At 35.2% G+C, this 24,695-nt stretch overlaps 1 protein-coding gene across 1 annotated transcript; it reads left to right on the top strand.

Moving 5' to 3' along the window:
• The first annotated feature begins 7,831 nt into the window (after nucleotides 1–7,831).
• On the top strand, nucleotides 7,832–19,274 carry LOC141843601 (protein LEO1 homolog). Its single transcript, XM_074731653.1, has 11 exons — nucleotides 7,832–8,087; nucleotides 9,289–9,680; nucleotides 10,058–10,169; nucleotides 10,670–10,855; nucleotides 11,273–11,449; nucleotides 12,104–12,235; nucleotides 12,398–12,577; nucleotides 12,889–13,020; nucleotides 14,897–15,010; nucleotides 15,102–15,332; nucleotides 18,663–19,274. Exons 1-11 carry the CDS (start codon nucleotides 7,944–7,946, stop codon nucleotides 18,795–18,797), a joined length of 1,935 nt encoding a protein of 644 aa, XP_074587754.1. The 5' UTR covers nucleotides 7,832–7,943; the 3' UTR covers nucleotides 18,798–19,274.
• The last annotated feature ends 5,421 nt before the right edge of the window (nucleotides 19,275–24,695 follow it).

Genomic DNA, 24,695 nt, shown 5'->3' with positions numbered 1-24,695 from the left:
TCTCATGGAAACGATAAGAATAGGTCCATAGAGTGTATTTACACGTGTTGGGTGACTCTAGGAATCAAGAGAGATCAAATTGGAACATTGAAAAACCTGGAAAACCAACTATTAGACTCACAGTCGAGTCGATTCAGTTATCAACTCGACTGATACCCAGTTTCAAAACTTGGTTCGCTGGAAAAAGCATCACCAGTCGAGCCGCAGACTCAACTGCTGCCAAACCCAGGCACTCAGAAGCGAGTGGGACTCGACCATCGCCTCGACTGATCGCAACCAGCCAAACTCAGAAGTGAGTGGGACTCGACCATAGACTCGACTATTGCAATCAGCCGCAATCAGAAGGGAGTGCCACTCAACCAGCGACTCGACTGCCTGCGGACAGCCGAGCTCAGAATCGAGTGAGACTCAACCTGCGACTCGACTGATCTCATCAGTCGAGTCAGTCAAGCTTATGACTCAACTGATCGGCACGGGAGTATAAAAGGACTCGCGCTGTCTCGCGAGCCCTAACCCGACTGTTCGCCTCCTTCTCGTCGACGACCAAATTGCCGCCGTTCCTTCAACCCTACACCCCACTTCCAAGATCGGTAAGCCTCCTTAATCACTCCTCTCAGTTTAGTTTTGCCCTAAAACCTGTGGTTTTCCGCCTAGGGCTCACCGGAGCTTGCCCTAAAACCTCACCGTCTTGCCCTAAAACCATTGGTTTTCCACCTAGGGTTCACCGGAGCTGTGAAACAAACCTCCGGCGACTTCTTCTCTCCGGTGACAAGCAACAATCGACCACCCACTGCCAAGGACTCAACCACACACACACAAATGTCTCCAAAGTAATGGTCCTTCTCCACTCAGCTCTTCATTACAACTAAATTGGGTTATTCCTATCCCTAATCAACTGTATTCTATTTTTGTCATCCAATAACCTCCAAACACGCATCATACGACATTCATTTACATATGATTATGCATTGACTTGATCCGACATACATCACATGCATCATATAGACAAAAGCGAATGGCAAAGAAACCCCGTCGTGAGACATCTAGGGAAAATCCTTCTTCTGATTCTAGGTTTCCATCTGAACTTCATGAAAGAGCATATAGAGAAACCACCTTTCTGCTTATGCCTACTAGGGCTATTGATAAAGAGTTTTTTACCGAATATGCCCAAAATGTAATAGAAGTAGTAAACCATTATCAGCTTCAAAAACTTGTCTTTTGTACCCATGATATCAATGTCGATCTTGTCCAAGAATTTTACAACAATCTCCAACTCACATGCGACAAATTCATTGTAAAATCTAGGGTGGCTAAAATCGACATATCATTAACCCCCGACATAATCACAGCCTTCCTAGAATGTAGATCCTCTACTTCTACTCTTGAAGTCTATCCTTCCATTCAAGAACCCTCTGATCTATTTTCGATAGATGATCTACATCAGCAATTCTTCAACCGGCCTAGACCACCAAGCTTCAATCTATTTCCAGCAATGTCACTATCCGCCCCCGACAATGTACTCTACAAAGTCATTGTCGGTTGCATCCTTCCAATAGTCACTCGAGGTCAAGCTAAAATAAGACCTCATCACTTGCTTGCACTTCATCTTCTTAAAAACCGTCAAGACCTGAACATAGGTCTCAATATCTTCCTTTGTATAGTACATTTCTCCACTCCAGTTCAGAAAAAGATTCACATGTCTTTTGGTCATATCATCACTTTTTGGTTAGAGTCCATAGGCATCAACACATCCAGGGGGAAGATCAAACAGGTTTCCACATCCTATGATGTAATCCACTGGAGGAACCTTTCCTTAGCCGGCATGTCCAAAACCTATAGAGGTCTTAAATGGGCTGATGGGCATCAAGCAGGAGAAAACTACTATGGGAAAGAACCAGAAGATCAAGAAGGAGAACCTAGTGCGGCAGCTGAAGCAACAGAGGGACCATCTGAAGCTCAAAGAACTGAGGCACCTCTAAAGCTTGCAGATGAACCATATGCCACAGTCTCTCAACAACTAAAGAAGGTTTGTCAAGAGATGGTGGACCTCCGTGTCTATATAGATCAACAAAACAATGAAATGAAGACATATATTGATCAAAAGCACCTTGACTTGAAGGCTCATATATAGCTCAAGTCCTGAACCAGCAAGCTGAGATATTAACAGCTGTAAAATCCTTAGAAAGAGAGTCTTCAGAGTCCTCCTTCCCAGATGACTCTTAGAAAGATTAGAAAACGTGTTTTTGTTTGTTTTGGTGTTGGTAAATGAAAAACTCTTGAATGAAGAATGTAATGACTAGCAGTTTTTTTGTGGTTATGTTTATGAAATTTTGTATTTTTTAGGTTAATAGTTGTGGTTTTGGTCAGTTTGAATTTTGTATCAATATAGGTCTAGAGAAACGTTTTTACACAAAATTCTATTTTTCTACAATAGATACTATGGTTAGAAATGCGTCTCTAAAGTTTCAAAATTTTTTAATTTTTCTAAATTTTTTATACATTTCTGAAATTAGTCTGAAAATGCTTTTCATATCAGAGTTATGCAGTCGAGTCTGTGACTCGACTGAGATCATGAAATTTACTAAAAATCGAGTCCTTGACTCGACTAAGCTCCTTAAAATCACACCAGTCGAGTCACTGACTCGACTGGATAACATCACTTATAAACGTGTGCAATCACCCCAAACACCATGCATTTACCCCCTTTATTCTGTTTAAGAATCATTTGAGGGGGAGTTGTAGTTAAGGGGGAGCTTCCATTGAAAACCCCATTTTTTTTGTTTGCCAAAGGGGGAGAGTATGGTTCAAGTTATTGTGATATTTTGAGGTAAAATGAAATCTCTGTCCATCTCTATTTGAGGTAAAATGAAATCTCTGTCCATCTCTATTACATGTGATTGATAAATTTCTGATATAAAATATTTGTTTTATTTATTTTCCACACTTCATGCTATATTTCAGAAATAAAGATGAACTATATTTATATCACCTAAACTTAAACCATGTTGTCAAACATCAAAAAGGGGGAGATTGTTAGTGCAATCAAGCCAATCTAATGTTTCAATGTTTGACAAAGGTTTAAGTCTAAGTGATAATCATTTGTTATCTCACATGGTTGCTTGAGATGTATTTTTCAGGAAACCCTTTGTTGGTCAGGACGAGGAGTCTTGGCAATGAAGTCCCGGAGGCGAGGTCTCTTGGCAAAGGAAGTCCCGGACGAGGAGTCCTGGCAAAGGAAGTCCCAGACGAGGAGTCTTGGCAAAGGAAGTCCCGGACGAGGAGTCCTGGCAAAGGAAGTCCCAGACGAGGAGTCTTGGCAAAAGAAGTCCCAGACGAGGAGTCTTGGCAAAAGAAGTCCCGGATGAGATTCCAGGCATGTGAACAGCAGTTCACGATCGTCAGGTAAAGGGTCAAGGGTAGACTCATCTTACTAGGCGATGTTTTGGCCTTAGAGTGGTCAAAACAAGGTACAGTCGAGTTGTGACTCGACTGGAGGCCTTATCAGTCGAGTCTGCGACTCGACTGATTGAAAGACATGAACAGAAGTAAGTTGAAACTCGACTGGTACTTAGTTCAGTTGTGCAGTCGAGTTGGCGACTCGACTGGGTTGAGAAAAACTGAACAGAAGCAAGTCAGAGTCGACTGGAGACTCGACTGGATATGGCCGTCGGGTGGCAGACGCAGGTGACACTCGAGTGCCAACTCGACTGGAGGCCATCAGTCGAGTCGGTCATATCAGTGACTCGACTGGACCTAAGTTAAAACGGGCAAGATTTCAAAATCAAGTAGGTAATTAATGCAGAAATCTTACCGTTGGCGATTTAATTTGAACCTAGTCGAGTCGCCAGTCGAGTGGACTCGACTGTGCAGACTCGAAACCCCAGATAACCAGTCATTATAAAAGGGTTTCAATGGCTTCTTCCAACAGTAACGAATGATCTTCTACAAGTGCGATATTCTTGCAACTTGGTCCAAAAATTCTTCAAGCTCCAAAGATTCTACAAGGCCAATCAGAAAGAAAAAGAGAAGGAGAGCTCTCAAGTCTAAGATCTATTGTATTTCTTCTCAAATAATTCTCTACTGTAAGTTCTTGCTGTACTATTCTGTAACTTGTATTAAGAGGTTTCTCCACCTCCGATGAATTACCGCGAAGGAGAAAAGTAGAGGCAGGCCTTGGATGTAGCAGTTCGTGGGGAACTGTGAACCAAGTAAATCACTGTGTGCTGTGTCTTGATCAAATTTTCCGCTGAGCAACTCAAGATCGCTATTGAGCAATCGACGCTATTCATCCCCCCTTCTAGCGACGCCAACAAGATCCAACAATGATCACGTGTCACCGGGAGAGGAGATGACAGCGAGCCGGTCGAGACCCTCTGTGTTCGGGAAAACACACCGAGCGATTGCTCGTTGTTGTGTCATCTAAAATGAGCACATCAACTTAATTAATACCAAATCCCTTAACTAAAGTAGTATATGATAACTCGAGTTGTCTCCCAATGATTGTAGCTGGTGTATGAAAATTCTAGTTGTTATTAGACAATTGGAGATTTGGATTTTATTTTTGATTTGGATTGGGGGGTTTGTATTAGGTTCTAAATATAAACAATTAAAAGAACACTAAGCATTATAAATAAAATTGCTAATACGAAAGTACTGAGAATAAATTGCATCAACAAAGTAAAGAAGTGCATCAACAAAATAAATAAGTGCATCAATAAGTAAATAAGGGAAAGCTAATAACAATCAACATCCAAAACTGTAAGGAAAAATTAAACAAACATTTGACATATGTAAAGTCTAGTCTAAGCTCAAAAATAGAAAGTAAAGTAAAGTGAATTTCCCTATGTCCCTGGCCGGAGGCGAATGCGAGGTAACAAAACTCCACGGAGGGTGCGGCGAAGGAAGGAATCCCCAACTTTGATGCAATCTCCGTAGTTGATGCGGTGGGAGATGAAGTGGTGGAGAAGGGAATCCTCTTGGCTCCTCGGTGGATGGAAGATGGCCGGATTAAAGAAGGGAATCCCCTTAACTTCCGTCCGATGGTGACGATGAATAAAGATGATGACGGTGAGGTGAAGGTGACGGACATCCCCTAGGTCAGGTCCAAAAGGAAGAATCCTTTCATTTTCAGAAAATGAAGGTTTTATACCCCAAAGCAATTCTTTTAGATTCTGAAATAGTCCACCATGAGAAATTCTCAGCCCAAGCTAGCACAATGTGAAGTCATATAGCAAACATCTAGTAAATGGCCAAATCCATAGTTCCATAGGAATGGAATATCTCATCAAGTCTGAATTTTGGATACATATTATTCTACTTGTTGGTTATTTGATAATTAACATGTAATACAATTCAAAATGTTGTTTGGCTTGACCTAAGTCATGTCGGGACATGACATGAGTTGGTTTGAGCCAATGCTTGATCGAGTCTGGTATCGGTTAGTGCTCAACATAGCCAATTGACACCTCTAACCACCACCCAATTTTACAAAAGAATCAGCCTGTTATGCCTCTTGCTCAAGTAAGTAAAGAAAAGCAAACAAACAAAAATGAAACTTACAAAACTAAACTAAAGAATACAAGTACAATATAATTACATGAACTCAAACACACAACATTAATTATTGAAAGAGTGCACAAAGAATTCTCCAAGGAGTCGGTTAACATCCTCCATGGGGGTTCCTTTCCGCTCGTCAAATCCAAGTTTACATCGGCAGTAACTACCAAATCCATCACGTTCTATAAATTAAGAAAGGAAGAATGGCATGCGACAATGGCAGGAAGAAGGAGCACTCGCCACATCTCAGTTGTGAAGAGGGTTCGGCCCTGTCGGCACCAGCCGCTTCTCGACGCCGTATCTCGGATCGATCTCCTCCCGGCCGTCTGGCAGTAGAGGCGGCGAAGGCTGGAGCTGCTTGCCAGCCGGCGGCTGCGGGAGGCACCAGGAAGGCGGCTTCCGTTCACGGCGGTGATCATTGGAAGACGCCTGAGAGACTGATAGCGCGACCAGGAACGCAACTGCCCAAAGTCTGGGAAGAGGAAGGGAAGAAGCCCTCATGGTTCTGGCTATGGGAGGCGACCATCAAGAGCAGAATGGGTTGTTGGGTGGTTGGAGAGAGAGAGAGAGAGGAGGGAGGGAAAGAGAGGGGGAGTTGGGGTGATTTAAACGCCAAGGCAAGAGACCCATGAACCACAGTAAATGCACGCAGAGAATGAAAGTAAAGTAGTGCCCTCCTCTGCTTTGGAGGCTGCGAAGCAGAGTGATGCTGGATGTCTAGTTGAAGATTGGGGGGACTTGAACAACAAAGATAGGAGAGGTCAGCCTTGGATCATGTGTATCTATAGCAAGAGATGATGAAGCTCTCCTTCCCTTCCACGTGAAGGTTGATATCTGGTGCATTTGGGATCATAGGATGTGGCTTGTGTTACAAACAGGATGATATCAATGATGATGAATGGGGTAGTAGAGGTTGGAATTAGCCTGTGACATGGCCTCGTTTGTGTAGCGTTGAGCACAATTTAGTCCCCTGTTCAGGCCGAGCGATAGGAGCTCAGTCTGTAGGTCGGAGTAATTGGTATAAAAGAGGAACATTTTCAACACTAAATACAACTTGTTTAGTAGTATTTTAGTTAACCTTTATTTGAAATTATCAAATTGATCAAAATTTCTAGATATTTTTCAAACATTTCGTATAGAATACCCCCAATTCGACATGTCCCCTCTCATTTTCACTTTTTCACTTACTCATTATTTGTAGCCTCGGGAGATCCAACAAAATCCATTCAGTTAATGGCCTCATGTGCCCAGAGTTCCTATTTAAGTGTTGACATGGAAATAAAACTCGAAAACTACAACCAACTTTAAACTTTTCTCGTCATTTATTAAAGAGGTGCCAACGAGTTGGATAGAGTTGCATACATGAAGTTTTTAAAAAATAAAAGAAATTAATGCAAAAGTTAATAAAAAAATTTCTTACTTATAAATCTTTCCATAAAACTCATCATTTTACTCCTCACATAAAATCAAACAATAGTACGATGACTATTGCATAGTAAGGTTATTCTTATCAAGAATGACTTATTTAAATAAGGGTGAACAAAAATTTAATTAAATCTAATAAATTGATTAATTAAAAATTTTAATTCAGTTATTTTATAATTTTGATTATTTTTAAAAAAATTAAATAATTCAGTTTTTAAAATTTCTTATTCAATTAAATCGAAATAATCAAATTAGAAAAAAAATTTATAAATTTTAAATAAATAAATTTATAAATCTCTAATTAATTAGTAAAATTTTTATAATATTTAAAAAATTCAGTTAATTCGATCGAAAACTGAATTAACTGATAAAATATCAGTTAGATTTGTTCAATTTTTATTGAAAAATTTAATTAATTCGAGTTGGTTCAAAAAAATTAATTTATTCAATTTTTGATTAATTCGATTCAATTCAGTTCGATTTTAATCAAATATTCAACCCTACTTACAAACTATTTATTAAACTTAGAAGCCATTAATAGCTTCTAAAGAAAGTAATTTATTAATCAGTAATATATCTACTACTACCGAAATACAAATTTATGATAGATTTATAAAAATAAACCTTATGCTCAATTTATATAAACATACAAATATTATACTAAATGAATTAATTAAATTCATTAGTAAATAGATCATGCTGAGCATCTTAAATTAATTAATCCATTCATTAATGAAAAAATCAACCTTTCAGATAGGCCTTTCTAACGGGCCAAATAGAACTACCGGCCCGTTTGTCCTTCTATATCATTAAAAGATGGTCGATCCCTCCAATGCGGAGGAAGAAAGGGTAGGCCTCGCGCTGCAGGCGAACAGACGAGGCGAAGTAAGAGGAAGGTAGCGAGAGATCGATCTTGCTCAGTCGAACCATTGAGAGAGCGGGGGAGGAGTTAGAAGTCGCCAATGGGAGGGGAGAGAGACATGACCGACGAGACGAGGAATCAGATGATGCAAAACCTTTTCGGAGAGCAGTCAGAGGACGAAGAGGAAGAAGAGGAAGTTAATTCCGTTCACGAGGCGGCCGCCAATCATTCTGATTATGAATCGGTATACCTTTCTTTTGTTCAACCAACAACAAAAAAGGAAAAAGAAAACACGGTGGAATTGTTTGTACCCCGTTGCCCTAATTTATGATGTCCCCCGCCGCGGTTTACCACACACACAACCCGGATCTTTGTCATCCTGTTGGTGGTTTTGGAACGAAGGTTGAATGGAAATTCATATCTGCTGGTAGAGTTTGAATATTCGATTTCTTAGAAGACTGTAAATGTTGTATTGGATTCATCAATACAAGTCTAGGGTGGTGAACTTAGATTAAATTTTATTGGTGTGGGCAAGCTTATCTGTCTACATCTTCAATTTGGTTTAGATTGCTATAAATCTTCAATGTTCAACCTTGGCCATTAATGCATGTTTATATTATAGGAATTAGCGTTTAAATAGAGGAGGAGGAGGAGGAGGAGGAGGAGGAGAGAGAACTGTAGATGGGGAAGGATATAGGGAGATACACAGGAAAAAATGGTGATAACTTTGTTGCGATCGTAGAAGGCCATTATACTGTTGCACCTCCACGTAGGAGTAAAGAACTCTAATTTCCAGCCTTGCTGAATCCTATGAAAAAATAGAGAAGGATCTTGACTATTAGTTATCGTAAATTAAAGTTGCATATGCTTTTCAATACCCCAAAGGGATAGTTAGAGAAAGTTATTAGGGGTATTTTGTTATCTTTCGACTTTGGTATGTTACTGAACCATAAATGATATTTTACTAACTATTTATGCCCCTTGTCATATATGACACTTATAAATGAAAGATTATCCAGCAGAATCGTTGAGCAATTACATGGAAATTCTTTACTCATGATTGCATATTATGAGATAGTAAATGCCACTGTGGAAAAATCTTTTCTCTTATGAAATAAATTGGAAACATACACATGCAAAATTCACGTTCATTTTTATAACCCTAACCCTAAAGCTTTACTGGAAACTGAAAATTAATTGCACACCTGCTTTATATTGAGAACAGTGAAGAAACTGTTGTAGTACACGTCTAATTGAGAAATGCTGTGCTTTATGTTGTGCACAATTTGATAAATACTGAAACTGATTAGAAAATTGTAATGATGAATAATCTTGTTATTGTGGTATTGTGATTTCATTCTTCCTTCATTGCGTCACTTTTCACTTCTTTGACTTTGAGACTTAGAGGGCACTTCAACATTTTCTTAGTTGACTTGTTTCTTCAGGATGAAGGTGAAGGTGAGGCTGAGAATGATGGTGATCTTGAGGCTGAGAATGATGGTGAGGGTGAAGGTGAGGCTGAGAACTATGGTGAAGGTGAAATGGAGGGGCAAGGTGAGGTTGAAATGGAAAGCGAAGCTGAAGCTCATGATGTTGATATTGAGCAAGTAGAGAGTGAGGGGGAAAGATTCCAAAGTTCTCCAGAAAGAGGAATTAGTTATGAGAAGATGGAAAGTGAACCAAAAGATGGAGAAAGTGAGGAAGAAGGTTATGGACAAAGGGTAACGACCAGCAGAAGAAGAGAAGTGATGGCCAGTGAGTCTGAGGAATCTGAAGATAATCACTATGCTGATCATGAAGATGAAGAGATTGACTCTGATCAACCCAGGAAGTCAAGGTGAAATTTCAACTAAGATTTTGTACACACTTCTAATTTGCGGCCACGTTTCCTTTTTCATATTTTGAATGTATTCTCAGTTCAGTTTCATTTGGAATTTGGCTTTATTTACCACATTAGTAGCAGTATAAAGGTTAACAATATATTCAAGATAATTGCCATATGTTTAAAGTCAATGTTTCTCAGTGCCTCTCCAGAAAAGGGTATCCATATCGTGTCAAACTTCTCTTTAAACAGGAATCCTATCATTTATCTGGATCTGTACCCACCCTATACACCTTTATGCTGATTACTTTGTTTTCTTTAGATTACTGATTTAAAATTGTCTCAAAGCCTGCTCTGGTGCTTTCTTATGAAAGGTTCTGCTTCTGGGACAGGTCAATGGATGAGCAAAAAGATGAAGAAGTTGTTCGTGATGTGTTTGGAGATTCTGATGAGGAGGAACAGGCTGAATCTGATGGCCAAGATGAAATTGAGCATGATTCACATGTGAGACTGCAAAAGCTTACTTATTTCTTTTGATTGTTTCTAAAAACAAAGATATTTTGTAGATATGTTTTTTGATATTATTCGTTCAACTCCACCCCTCTTGTAAATTGCCTTTGATTTAAATAAGCCTTTTTCTCATCATGAGATTTCTCTGTGTGGGATCTATGTGAGATAGATATCCCTCTGAGCCATGTCAATTTTTTCCCCTTCAATTGGTGTCGCATCAGTCGAATTGGTATTTGAATCCAAAATGATATCTGGTGTATGTGTATAGTTTTGTACCTCTTTTGTGTATATCCAAAATGATATCAGATATCTGGTGTATAATATCTGATGGAGTTGCGACCTTGATTGTCTGCTCATGTTGTAGTAATGTTATTGTTAGGATGATTGATTGTTTTCTATATTGTTTAGTCTAAAGTAAGAATTTATAGTCACTTGTTCTATCTTATTCATTTATTTTGTCAATGTAAGTGTTTTTCCTGATTATTTTGTGACAGAGATCTCCTGCAGAGGAGGAAACAAACTATGAACAAGATCTAAAGCCAGAAGATATAGTGCCTGACGAGGACATGCACTATGGAACAGAGGATGAAAATTTTGAGGATAAACCTAAAGAAAAACCAGTTGGTCCCCCATTGGTTTTGGATGTTCCTTTGCAACCTCCACCTAGCCGACCCGATAGGGTGAGTTACTGTTACATTTATTTTAGTCGATGTTACAATACTACGCCTCCTGAGATAATGCTTCATAGTCTGATGAAATGAACTATATTTGGTGAATAATTGGAAGCTGTAACTCATCGTTTCCAAGAATGATGCTTATTGTCTTTTTTCTAATGATCTTGAGGTCAAAGATCATGTCATTAGGTCACAAATTTTTTTTTTTTTTTGCATGGTTAATATCTGCGTATGTTGCTCTCTCTTTTTCCTTCCCATGAATTCATTTGATGATAATCCACATTTTAGCATAGATGTAATCTATAAAACTTGTATCTGCTATCTTCTCCTATCAATCTACATTATCTACTTTCATATACTTCATAACTTATACCCACAGAATGACTTGTTTAACAGATATATATTCTTCTTTTTATTCCTCAGATGAATGTCATTAAAGTGTCTAACATCATGGGCATTGAACCAAAGCCTTTTGATCCTAAGACATATGTTGAAGAAGATGTTTTTGTAACTGATGAATCTGGTGTGAAGAAACGGATTCGCTTAGAGGACAATATTGTGCGCTGGAGAATGGTGAAGAACCGTGATGGCACAGTCTCTGTGAGCAAAAACTTTCTATTCTGAAATATGTTTCATGAGCCTTGACTAAGATGAATGTGTTAATTTCTCTGCCTATTCCTTTACTTTCTTCCTTGTCAACTTCAAAATTGGAGGTCTCCTAGATTAGTCAATTTCTATTACAGACAATAGTTTATTCTACTCTTTCATCTTGGCAACTTCAAGTATCATAGGACCTCATGTCAGAAGTTTCCATGTTAGTTCTGATAATTAATGTTTTAAACAACATTATCTAGTTTTGTGTCTTTTTTATTACAATTAAAATTATATTACCTTAAACCAAGCATCAAAGTTACTTGCTCTATAAAAGACTGGCTCATTTTTTTAAATACTGTATCTTATAGCAAGCTGCGCTTCCTAGGATCTATCTAAAATAATTTTAAAGAATTATGAGGTACACAAGGGCCTTACTTTCTTCCAAGGCCCAATATTATCAAACCATTTGGTATACATACAGATAGGAGGTACCATACAACCTGATATCGATTCTTAGTCCCACCACTATGATTCTATTTGTATTTGAAGTCTGTGAGCTTGATGAAATATCCTGTTAAGAGATTATAGTTTCATACTAACAGAAATGGGAAACATATCCTTATGTACTTTTTTATTTTTGTTGGTCATGTATGTCTGCAGTATGAAAGTAATGCAAGGTTTGTGAGGTGGAAAGATGGAAGTCTACAGTTATTGATTGGAAATGAAGTTCTGGACATATCAGTGAATGATGCACATCATGATCAAAGCCACCTTTTTCTTCGGCGTGGAAAGGTGCAGAATTGTTATCCATGCCTTATGTTTGTTATATTAACCAAAAAATGATAAAAGTGGATGAATAAAATACATGTTTAATTTTTCCTTGCTGCAATAGTGTAGGTATTTAGAATTATTATTAACTATTATTAACAAATTTTTAAATACTTTTATTTCCAGGGAATTTTGCAATCTCAAGGAAGGCTCTTACAGAAGATGAGGTTTATGCCATCTTCTTTGTCATCTAAGTCCCACCGTTTATTGACTGCCCTTGTTGATTCACGTCATAAAAAGGTTTATAAGGTGAAGAATTGTATTACAGAGATTGATCCAGAGAGAGAGAAAGAAGAAAAAGAAAAGGTTAAAAAACTACTCTTATTTTTTTGATACTTTGTTACTGAAATTCTAATTATTACCTTTTGGGCTATGGTTTCTTTTGTAGTAAATATATTTGGACAATCAATTTAATTAGAGATTTGTAGTGATTGTGTGTTCTCACTATCTGCGTGATGATATACACATTAGAAATTTTATAATTAGAACTAATGCATACTCATCCTTCTTTTCTTTAAGAAAAAAAAATCTACTGCATAATATTGGGGGCTGCATGCCCTTCACTTTGGGTGTGTTTCTTGCTTCGTGATTTCCTTGTACATGGTAAAATTTTGTAGGTTGTTGGCCAAACTATCAGAGCCAATGCACTTCTTCATAGGAAAAGAGAAAAGGTTAACCGCAAGTATGCACAACCGGTCCATAGAGGAAGACAACTTTCTCCAGGGTTCTTGGAAGATGCACTTGATGAGGTCTGTAGCTTTCTGACTATGTTTTGTTTTTGTTTATTTGGTTGGCTTCATGGAATTAATAAGTCATTACAGAATTTTCTCTTACTGTGAAATTAGTCACAACTGATTGCATAGTGGATGTATGCTCTGAAAAATACCTTGGTAAAAAAAAGGAAGTTAAGCTTGTCTCAAAATGTGCTCTATTTCATGATCCTTAATCCCTGTACTTGTTACTGTTTCCATTTGGAGGACTCGTTCGCTCTTCCTGACAGTTGATCTCTGAAAATAATGTTGACAACACTTTGTGAAGTGTGCTCAGTGCAACATGTGCTGTCTTAATCTTCTATATGTAGGGAATTTCTGATGCCTCAATGTGCTATCATCATTGTTATAATTTATTTTCTCATGTTTAATGGTTTTATGGTTTCCTTTATGCTTTACAAATTTTACTCTCAGTGTTAATATTTTTTTAGTAGTTTGTAATATAAGGTTTGAATATATTATTTTACATTTTTTTCTTTTTATTGTTTGTCTTGTTTCATTATTTAGTCTACTGTTTCACCATTTGAAACATTCAGGATAATCTCGTTATTCTGTATGTTTTTGTTGTTCTTACTAGCATTACAGTTGATAAACTGGAGAATCAGGTTGGCCTTGACATTTCATTTGTATATCAAAAGTGTATTCAGGAAATGCATTTTACTAAACTGTGAAAGTAGTTCAGTGATTGGTGGCCCACATCTCAAGATTCCTTTGAGAAGCAATTTTGTTAGTTATAACATAGGATAAAGTGTACTCGTAAAACATCTTTCATTATTGTAAAACATAACTAAATAAATTAAATATTATTAATTGAATTATAGAACAAATTATATTTACTACTCAGATTTTTTTCCCTAATTTTTTAGATGCATGTTTTAAAAATGTAGTTATTTTGATGATGGAATTATTAGTTTGTATTTTATTATAAAACTATTGCTATAAGATGTTATATTTATACTTTAATGATAAAGAACATAAATTTATCGACAATGATACTATTTACTTCATATTGCATGATGATTTTAGTGTTATTAATTGATGATTATCTCGAATCACTAATATAGTATTTTAAGAATTTAATCAATTTATATTATATACAAATAATATTATTCATGCAATCAACTATTTTTTTTTAATGTTAACTTTCTTAAAATGTGTACTTTGTTCTAATGGTTACATAAATCTTGATGACATCATATGATTACATATTATTTTAGTGATTTATTCTTAAACCAAGTTATGAATATTTTGATTAGTTTATCGAAGATTATTTTAAGATATTTTTCTTTTTTTAATTAATATTATTTGCACATTATTAATCCGACCCTAACTAGTTGGGACAAATACAAGTTGATGGATGGTAATGATGAATATTATTTACAGAATTATTGATATATAATATAAATTTTATTTTGAGGCAATACAACAAAATTAATTTATATAATATAATAAAGTATGAATGTTCCATTATTGGTCTAATTTTGATATTAACTTTTTGAAGTATTTTTTTTTGGGAAATAGCTTTTGGAATGCAACTTCTCATCTGTTTTAGAAAAACCACTTCTAGCATATAGTGGTTTGAACAAGGGGATTTGAGCATCTGTTTATTGAACACTATATCAAAGCACCTTGGGAAAGCCTTCTCAAACCCAACCTTTGTCTGTGCATGCTTTCCCTTTGTTGCCATGAGACGTTGCATAAGATCATTTTGTTTGAGCAACAGCTCTTGTGTTTATTCCCTTGTAGAAACAATCATCTCCCTTTTGCTTCACTTTTATATTAGTTTAATTATCTTAAACCCCTAATTCTATTGCCATTTACAATGAGCCACAGCTATTTGGTATTATGACTGTAGGAAGATGAAGCAGAAGACTATTACAGTTCTCGTCGAGGTTCAGCTCGTAGTCGTTTTGAGGAAGACTTGGAAGCAGAAGCAAGGGCTGAGAAACGCATAATTAATGCAAAAAAGGTTAGAATAAGAAATGCAATATTGTGCAACTATGCCATTTGTCAAATCCTTTTTCTGTAACCTTATGCCTCCAAGTTGTGTGATTTGTCAGTCAAATCTACATACAAATAAACCATCCTTATCTGCTGCTCGCTCATCAAAGAGACCGCTTGAGGAATACTCTGAGAGCGAGAAGGAAGAATCAGAATATGAAAGTGAAGGTGAAGAGATTGAGAGGTCTCCGATGGGTGCAAGGGAAGATGAGCAAGAAAATGAAGATGATTATGAAGAAGAGGTAGATGAAGAAGCTGCTGATGCTATATCTCCATCAGAAGAAGAGGAGGTAAGATTAACACCCAAATAAAATTTATCATTAATACTTTCTTGCATCTTTTTTCACTATTGAAAAAACAATTTCCAAAAGTAGATCGCTTATTGAAGTTTTTTATTTGATGAAAAAGGAAAATTTCTTCTTTATACTGTCTTACCATTAAACACGCTTGACGTAATTGCTGGTTTACAATATTGCTTCTACAGTTTATTTTACCTTAATATATTTTGCATATTATTAATATAGTGTAATATATGTAGCACCTATGAAGTTCAGAACAAAGAGTTTAATGGCCTTGATATCCAGAAGTAAGAAAGGGGGAAAATTATATAAAAAAGGCAGCTTGGTGCATGGAACTCTTGCCAATGTGTGGTTCGTTCCGGAGAAGGGTCAAACCATATTGAGTCTATTATACGTAGTCTTAGCTTGCATTGTAAGAGGTTGTTTCCACGATTCGAATTCGTGACAGTAACAACTTTACCATTAGCCCAAGGCTCTCGGGGAGAAAACTATCTATTGGATTAAAGTTAGAGAAATTAAATATAGAGATTTTAGTAATATTAGATGTGTAAAAGATGATAATTTTTTTTTTTTTTTTGTGTGATGATAATGCAATTAATTAAAGATGAAAGTTAATGACCGTTCTATAGAACTTCTAGTTTTGGAGGTTGTAAATGCTCACCTTAGAATTTGGAGCTCTTTTGTCATATTAACCCCAAAAGTATGGAGCTAAAGTCTCTTTTTCCTCTGGGATCTTAATTACCACCACTTAGCTTTTAATTCTCCTATAGACATTGAATAAAATGTGGATAATTTGTTCTCCTCTATTTGAAACAAGGGACACTTTTGGTTCTTTGCCTGCTTCAAATAATTTTATCCCGTGTTACCATATCTAGAGTCAATTATTTTTTATGGTGTACTACTAAATCATAAAGGTTCAAATGGATTAGTGACCAATTTTGAGGTATCATTGTAAACTTATTTAGATACTTCCAATTACACGTATCAATAGTTCAAAGTGGACTTGAAGTAGCACATTTATTGCTTTAAAGAAATTAAAAATAGGTAAAATTGTAGATTCAAATGATATTCTTATTGTAGTTTTGAAGAGTTTAGGAATGAAGGTAGACAGGTATTCAACAAAACTGGTTGATAACTCACACTTTGCCTCATGTATAAAATTTAGTTCATGCTTTTAATTTTTAAGATGTATGATTCTCTAGAGTAATAATGTATTTGGTTTCCAAGAAAAATAAATCAAACAAAAACCTATAAAATTAAAATTGGTACTACAATAATGTATAATATAATAAGAATTCAACAAAATTCAAGTTATTGTAAATATCCAATCTATAAAAAATTTGATAGGATGCTAAATAAAAATGAAGTCTAATATTTTATTTAATTTTTTTTGTTAATGATAATAATTCAACTCTTTAAATGTTCGCAAAATAATAGGTAGAATTTAGGAAAAATTATCATTGTCATATAACTAATGGGAATGACATGTTCGAAAAATATAGATTTGATTATCATTATTTTTAAAAATATTTAATGAATGATTACATAACACAAAGTAACATTACACAAATCAAATTGAGAACTTTAAATATTGAATTAAATGATTAATATGGACATGATAGATAAAAAAATATAATTACTTGATATGGAGTTGCCTATGGATATGTCGCTGAGTACATTGAATGTTTTATCTATATAAGGGTTCGATTCGCATTAGCAAGAGTATCGTAGGTTCTAATGCATGAGATTTGATAACATTTTTTCAATGTGACCCTATCCACTAATATTACACAGAAGAAATCAATTATAGAAACTAATATAATTAGATTAACTCTTCATGGACAAACTTGGGATTTGCGATCCTAGGTAAGGATCTTGGGGTCCTTGTTTATATGATATGAAGGGTTGTTGATCCTATATGTATCTATATGAAGAAAAAATCATGTAAAGAAGGGGATTCTTATTTGTACAAATGGTACTCTGGACTTGGAGTGAGCATGGAGAAATAAATGGCACTTCTTTATCTTTTGGATTGCCCATAGCCCGAGAGGAGCTTGATGAACTTGAGGGTTGAAGGAAAACAGTTGATAGTTGAGATGGAGAGGGATGAGATAAAATTTAATTACTATCTAAGAGCATTTAGTTCTACCTTCACTAAATGATATAATGGAAGAGAATATTTTCAAGCTAGACATGTTGAATCGATTATATTTGAAGCTTGAGAAAGTATAGGGAAATCAAAGAAAAATCTCATTAATGTAATGCAAGATGATTTAAAAGACTTAAATATTACTAGATATAACCTTGTATCTGTTCACTGAAATGATAAACTCCATGGAAACAATCCCATATAGTTGTGACAATATTGCTTGATGATGATGGTCATTTTAAAACTCTACCAAGAAGTGGCTGTTCATCTGTCATCTAACACATGGCTTGTGATTACTTCATGAGAAGATTGATTTAATATTTGACTCAGATGTAAATAATATAGTTTGGACTAATATGGTTTGATGAAGTTGTTGATGATTATGGCCATTTTCCCTAAAGGATGTTGATCTATGCTGTCAAGTGTGTTATATATTTCTACTCAATATTATATATGTTCAAGAAAAACTGTAATTCTTTTCAGTTCATTTCTTAATTGTATTGCACTGAAAGAAGCTGTGGATCATGACTTCCAGCTATGATAGTAGGAGAATCTAGTTTGTGCACCTATCACTAAAAGTAAATATATCTGGTACAGCTTCGATCAACTTTAACAAAGGGTATAAGAATGGCAACAACACTGATACAATTTCATTTGGAATAAAAGTGAAACTTAGGATCATGAACTTCCTAACTTCTCGCTCTAACTAAGCACACAGATTATCTTAAATTGTCTTTAAGGCCATGACTAATGCCCTAGCTAGTTGTGTACACATGACCTGTGATCTGGAAAAGAATTGCAATAGCTAAATGATGGCTTGCAATATTGGCCATTGATAGACCTATTATTGGGTCTAATCCTCCATGAAAAGTCAGATATTCTGTGTATTTTGACCAAATCAAGGTGAAAAATGGGCCGCCTCAGCAAAACAAAGAAAGGTCCAGATTCAATGTAGTATTGAGCCTAAAGGTCCTGATTCAATGTAGTATTGAGCCTAAAGTTCAACTGACAATGTAGTATTGTACTATATGATCTAGTGTTATGAATCAGGTCATATGATTGATATTTGCTCTCATTGGAAACATTTATATAACTGTGAGTTTCAAAAGACTATCGTTAGTTGATACCATCCATTGCTTTTGAAATGCTTAATTATTCTTTTCTTGTTACAGGAGCCAAGAAAAAAAGTAAAGGAATCTGGACGCAGCAACCTGAAACGCAAGGAGATCGAGTCAGATGAAGAGTCTCCTCCTAGAAAGACAGCTCATCGCAGAAAAGCAGTAGTATATGATAGCGATGAGGATTGAATATTTGTCATGGTCTCTGCTATTCAAGTTACTAAAAGTCACACCAAGTTGCAGATGAGACCCAAACATTTTCCTTTGAATTTGAAGATTGATCTGTCACTTTTACCTAGCTTTACCGCTTAAATCGCAGTGAATGCCTACCCAACTTGAGAGACTTGATAGTTGCTCAAAATGCACCTACAGTGGCAGATACAGAAGTGAAATTGCACTGGCATTGCATTCATGATTACAAGGCTTGGAGAATGATATGTTGTGTACCCTAATGCATTATTCTTATTGAGTATTGAGGGCCAAACATGGGAACTCTTGGCAGCCCAAAATTATTGCATCAATACTATCGCTATTAGCCTCCTTTCCTCCCACACACAATGTATTCAAGATATCTCATCACTGATAAAACTGTTGAAAAGATCATCCAACTGACTTGAAACTTGTAATTTTGTATGCTAGTTTAAATATTATGCCAGTTTGAAATCATGTGCTATGTTATCATTCTGGAACATTTGATTTAATGACTGGTGATGATCCAAGTAACCCAAACTTTATGGAAGACATTTGGTCTGTTTTTATAAATCGAAGGTACTTACGCTTTGTTAGATTTATGATTCGATGATCTAAATTTCAATTAAAACTTTAAGATAGCCAAAAAAATCTGTCCAATGTAGGTTAATTCTTATTCCCTTTTGATGCTTGATAAATATTTAGTTTCTTTGGATATATGTACACAGCATTATTGAATTTTGTTAAGAAAAATATTAGTACTTAAATGTACACCTATGTTTATATGTGAATAGTTAACACTATTTAATCACAAAAACAGTTGAATTAATTTTACTTGGGGATTTCATTCACGATCTCTGCTTTTTTAGACAGGCCTTTTTGGTTAAATCAAACAAATTAATCACATTTTAAATTTTGATTCAGTTATTTTAAAATTTTATTTTATTTTTAAAATTAAATAAATTAAAATAAAAAATAATTAATAAATTCTTAAATAAATAAATTTATAAAATTTTAATTAATCGATAAATCTTTTATAATATTAAAATTTTTTTAATTAATTTAATCAAAAATTAAATTAATTAATAATTGATATTTTATCTGTTTAATTTGTTCAATTTTTATTTAAAAATTTAATTGATTTAATTAATTAAAAAAATTTGATTTATTTAATTTTGATTAATTCGTTTTAGTTCAATTTTAATCGAATAGTCAACTTTATTTCTACGGGGCCATGAAGTTGAGCGTGCCCGTGAAGATTTGTTCCTTCATTGTTATTCAATTTGGAAGCTTGCTTTCACTTGGTTGCATTACAATTTACAAGTACCGCTGAAATCAAGAGCTTTTTCAGGAACTCTGTTTGGAGTTTCCAAATCTTGTGCTCTTTTTGCTTGTGGTAGCCTATCTGCGAGCAGCGTTTGGAATAGTGGATGGTAAGTGTGGTTGTCTTGCAGTTCAAGCCTTGATTTTTGATGCCAGTAATATGATGCAATTAATTGAATACTTGAATATGAACCGAAGGCGAAGAGAGTGGCAGACATTAGTTGACCAGCTTGAAGAAGAGGAACTTTTGAAAATTATCATGAGGGCATTAAACTTTGATTTTTATTCAAGAGCACATTTTTTTTTCTAGAATAATTTTCCCATCTATTTCAAGTCTAAATTAAAAAAAAAATCTCATTTAAACCTGAACCGATAAAAATAAATAAAAATTTAACTATTTCATTGAGAACTTTTATACAAAAGACATCGAAGACTAAAATTTCAGATTTATATTAAATTAATAATATTCATTATAAATAATCTTCTTAATTTATTTATAATTTTTAAAATAACCTCCTTAATTTTATTTTAAATTTACATCATTACATTGATGGTTATCTCCTAAATTTATCTTTGTTTTTTATTTTGAGCCTTTATAAAAAAATTATAAAATTATAAAAGAATATTAATAAAAGTAAAAACAATATTTTTAGTTTTTAATTTTTTTTAATAGTTAATTACAAAAGAAAAATGAAACAAAACTAAAAAAAATAAAAATAAACTAAAAAATTGAAAATAAAAAAATTACTTTGGTGTTGTTTTGATGAAAGCAACTCCAAGGTGCTCCAAAGGTGGAAGATCAAATAGTTTGATCCAATAGATTTATTTCACTCCTTTGAATCTCATCATGTCTCAAATTTTGGGTTTATAATCTTTATCAATATGAAGAAATCATTCAAAAAAGTTAATTTATTTTACATTTAGCACAATATCATATCTGAAGATAGACATCTTTGATTCACTCTAGGACAATATCAATAGTTTCTTTATATTCTTTTAATCTTGTCCATGCTACAATTTAAGATATCAAAAGCATTTAAGTCATTAAAAAGTTTTAATCAAAACTCATTGAAAGACCTATGTCAGATTTAGGTCAAACCTTATTTAATAGGTTTCTTTCAATTTCTTGAGTTTTACCATGCCCAAAAACTTTTACTCATAATCTCCATCGGTTTAGAAAAATTGTTTTAAAAAATTCAACATTCTTTACTTTTGGCACAATATTAAATATGAATGTAGACATCTCTACTTCATTCTAGTATAACATTAATAACTTTCTTATACTCTTCTGATCTTATCCATATTAAATGTTAGAATTTCAAAAGCATTTAAACTATCAATGAGTTTTGATGAATTTAAATAGGTTAGATTCAATTCAAACCTAGTCCAACATATTCTTTCCACTCCCTTGAGTCTTACCATACCCAAAACCTATTAACTCAAGATCTCTATTTGTTTAGAGAAATTATTACAAAAATTCAACCTTCTTTACATTTGACCCCCTATCAATAAATTTTGATAAAAAAATATTGATGGACTTAAATAAGTTGGATTCAATCTAAACCTAGTCCAATAGTCCTTCCACTCCCTTGAGTCTCATCATGCCTAAGAACTTTTAACTTGTGACCCCTTTCGATTTAGAGAAATTATTTTAAAATTTCAATCTTATTTTTTACTTTTAACATCAATGAGTGATGTGGAGATAAAGTAACGGTTCACATGGCAGGCTCTTAACTCGGTCAGTAGAGGGTCTGGGTGACATGATTGAAACTCAATCAACATAGACCCATATGGTATGCCAACTCCGACTAGCCAAATTGAGTGATCAATTCAATCATGCCAACCACCTCAACTCGACCACCTACCTCTTGAGGAATCTTCCCAACAAAGGCCTACTAACCGAGGAGTTTTTCCAACAAAGACCTACCTCTCGAGGTGTCTTCCTAAAAAAGGCCCACCTCTTGAAGATTCTTCTGAACAAAGGCCTATCCCTCCCGAGATTCTTCCTAACAAAGGATGAGCTCCTCAGCCTCCATCTCTAGTTGACTATGCCAACCTCCTCATCTCCTTAATTCTGTTCGGCTCTACTGACCTTCTCATCTCTGCTCGACTCTACTGACCTACTCAGTCATTCAGCTCAATCGTGTCTAATCCCTTCAGCTCATCCCTGTCTTAGCCCTTCAGCTCAGCCCTACCTAAGTCCTTCAGCTCATCCCTGCTTGAGCCCTTCAGCTCAACTCTATTGACCTCCTCAGCTCTGCTCGACTCTACCAACCTACTTAGTCCTTCAGCTCAATCGTGCCTAATCCCTTCAACTCAGCCTTGTCTAAGCCCTTCAGCTCATCCCTACTTGAGCCTTTCAGCTCAACTCTATTGACCTCTTCAGCTCAGCCACTAGATGTGGAAAAAGTAAGATGATGAGACCCCACTCTCTACCTGAATGTGGGATAGCATGGTCAATAGAATAGGATGACAAGACCTACAGAGCATAATGATGTGACATCTCTAATGGCAAACGTGGGATGACAAGGTCAATGAGACATGGGATGACTATGACCTTTAGAGTATGATGATAGATCACCCCATACCTGTACGGAACACCCCATCTATCAAGACATATAGCACGTGGGCACCATCTCTCATAAGGAATGTATAAAAGCAAGTCCACTCTCATGGGCAGAGGTACGCATACAAGCCCTTGGAAAACCTTTCCTCCATTTACCTACTATGATCCCTTTCTTGCCTCTAAGACCTGACTTGAATGTCGGAATGACTAAGTCAAGGTCTTCCTTGGCCCCCATTCTAAATTTCATTGAGTTTTGCAAATACCCAAGGAACCCATTTATCGTCTGATCATAGGAAGCTCATCCACCTCAAAGATTGTTCATCGAGATCCCCAGAGCCCCGTCGTCGTCATATCACAGGAAGCTGTCAACCTCGAAGATAGCTCACAAGTGGTCTCCAAGTCTCAGGCAGGAACAATGAGTTTGGGTTAACCCTAATTTTTTTCCAATTAATTTCCTGTCAAACGGTGTCGGCTTCAGCGATTCATTCTAACATTATCGAGTGTCCAAAGTTCTTACATCATCAAGTTATCTGTTCCCGCACCACCTTCATCCTGACTTCTCAATTCCAGTCGCACCACCTTCACCCCAGCTTCTCTGTTCACCAGCTCACCACCTTTAGCATCTTATTTGTTCCCCATCAGCGACTTTTCTCTTCTCTGACATCACCACCTTCACTTGTTTCTCTGTTCACCAGCAACACCATCTTCACTTTAACCACATTCAATTGGGGACAATCGAAGCTTCAAGATTCCAACTTGGCATCATCTCGAAAGGTAATTTTTTTAGGGTATATGTTATTTATTTTTGCATTGTAATTGCCTCATTATTATTGCGATAGTGACTAACTTTAGTTGAACTTAGTTTTACAAAAGCTATTCGATTGAATTTTACAAAGCTTGATTGTGTTTTGATGTAATGCAAGAAATTAAAAAGTTTAGATCAACTTATGTAAGAGAGATCTAATTGTTAAGTTTGGAGAAAAAGTTACATTAAATGAGTAAGTTTAGACATTTTAGATTTTTTTTCTGAAACTACCACACAGGGAAAGGGAAAAGGAAAAGGAAAGGACCATTCAAAAATACATCTTTATGAAAAATACATCAGTGTTATAAGCAATATCCCTTTTGTGTCATTCCTCACCATGTCAGAAATTCCATAACTTAAGGAATTACTGGTTAAGAGAGAATTGGGATTCCGAAGCAAAGACTTTTAAATTCTCTAGCGTGGCTATGCCCTTTACAATGAAAGATGAAGCATTATTGATAGGAATTACAAATAGAGGCATATATGTCTAGATGGATTCTAATGTTGCTTTTGGTAAATTATTTAAAAAGTTTTTTGTAAGTAACAAACTGAATCAATCGAGGTTGGACCTGCTCAAGACTTATTATCTCCATGTGGATTCAAATATGGATGTTTTGTTATTTTGTAAATTATATATTTTGTATCTTTTTTCTTCTATTTTGTTTGCTTCTAGTACATATATGTTACCTTTAAGCATTATAAATATTGTAGATGATTTTGATAACCTAGGAAGTTATAATTAATTAAAGGCAATATATAATTATATGGGTCCTCAACTCCCAATATTTGGGGATGTTTTTACATCGAAGATTCCTGACCCTATCCTCTCACTGTCGTATATGAAGGGATTTGCTAGTCTACTTGCTATAAATTTTGATTAGTTAGTTAATTTCTTTCACAAATAGGTAATATTATCTAATTGTTGAATTATAATACAGGCTTGGTTTCTTGAGTATGTTCCTATTCAACCGCCAAGAAACATTATAGATCAAGAATAAATAAGTGGAGATCTACTTATTCTCATATAGAGAAAGTAAGGGCTAAGTTAGAAGGAGTCTCAACTCCTCAGGTAACCATTACTTGTATTTCAACTAATGTTAAATTCATATTTTATAAGTTAAAGGTTTTTAATTAATTATGTATTGTTATTATTTTTATAAATTATTATTGATATTCTCCTATACTCTCGAGGAATTTCATTTAC

The sequence above is a fragment of the Curcuma longa genome, chromosome 12 (assembly GCF_044706935.1).
Source record: "Curcuma longa cultivar G26 ecotype Majalengka, Jawa Barat chromosome 12, ITB_CL_G26_1.1, whole genome shotgun sequence".
NCBI lineage: Eukaryota > Viridiplantae > Streptophyta > Magnoliopsida > Zingiberales > Zingiberaceae > Curcuma > Curcuma longa.
This window is presented reverse-complemented; position numbering and strand designations above follow the sequence as displayed.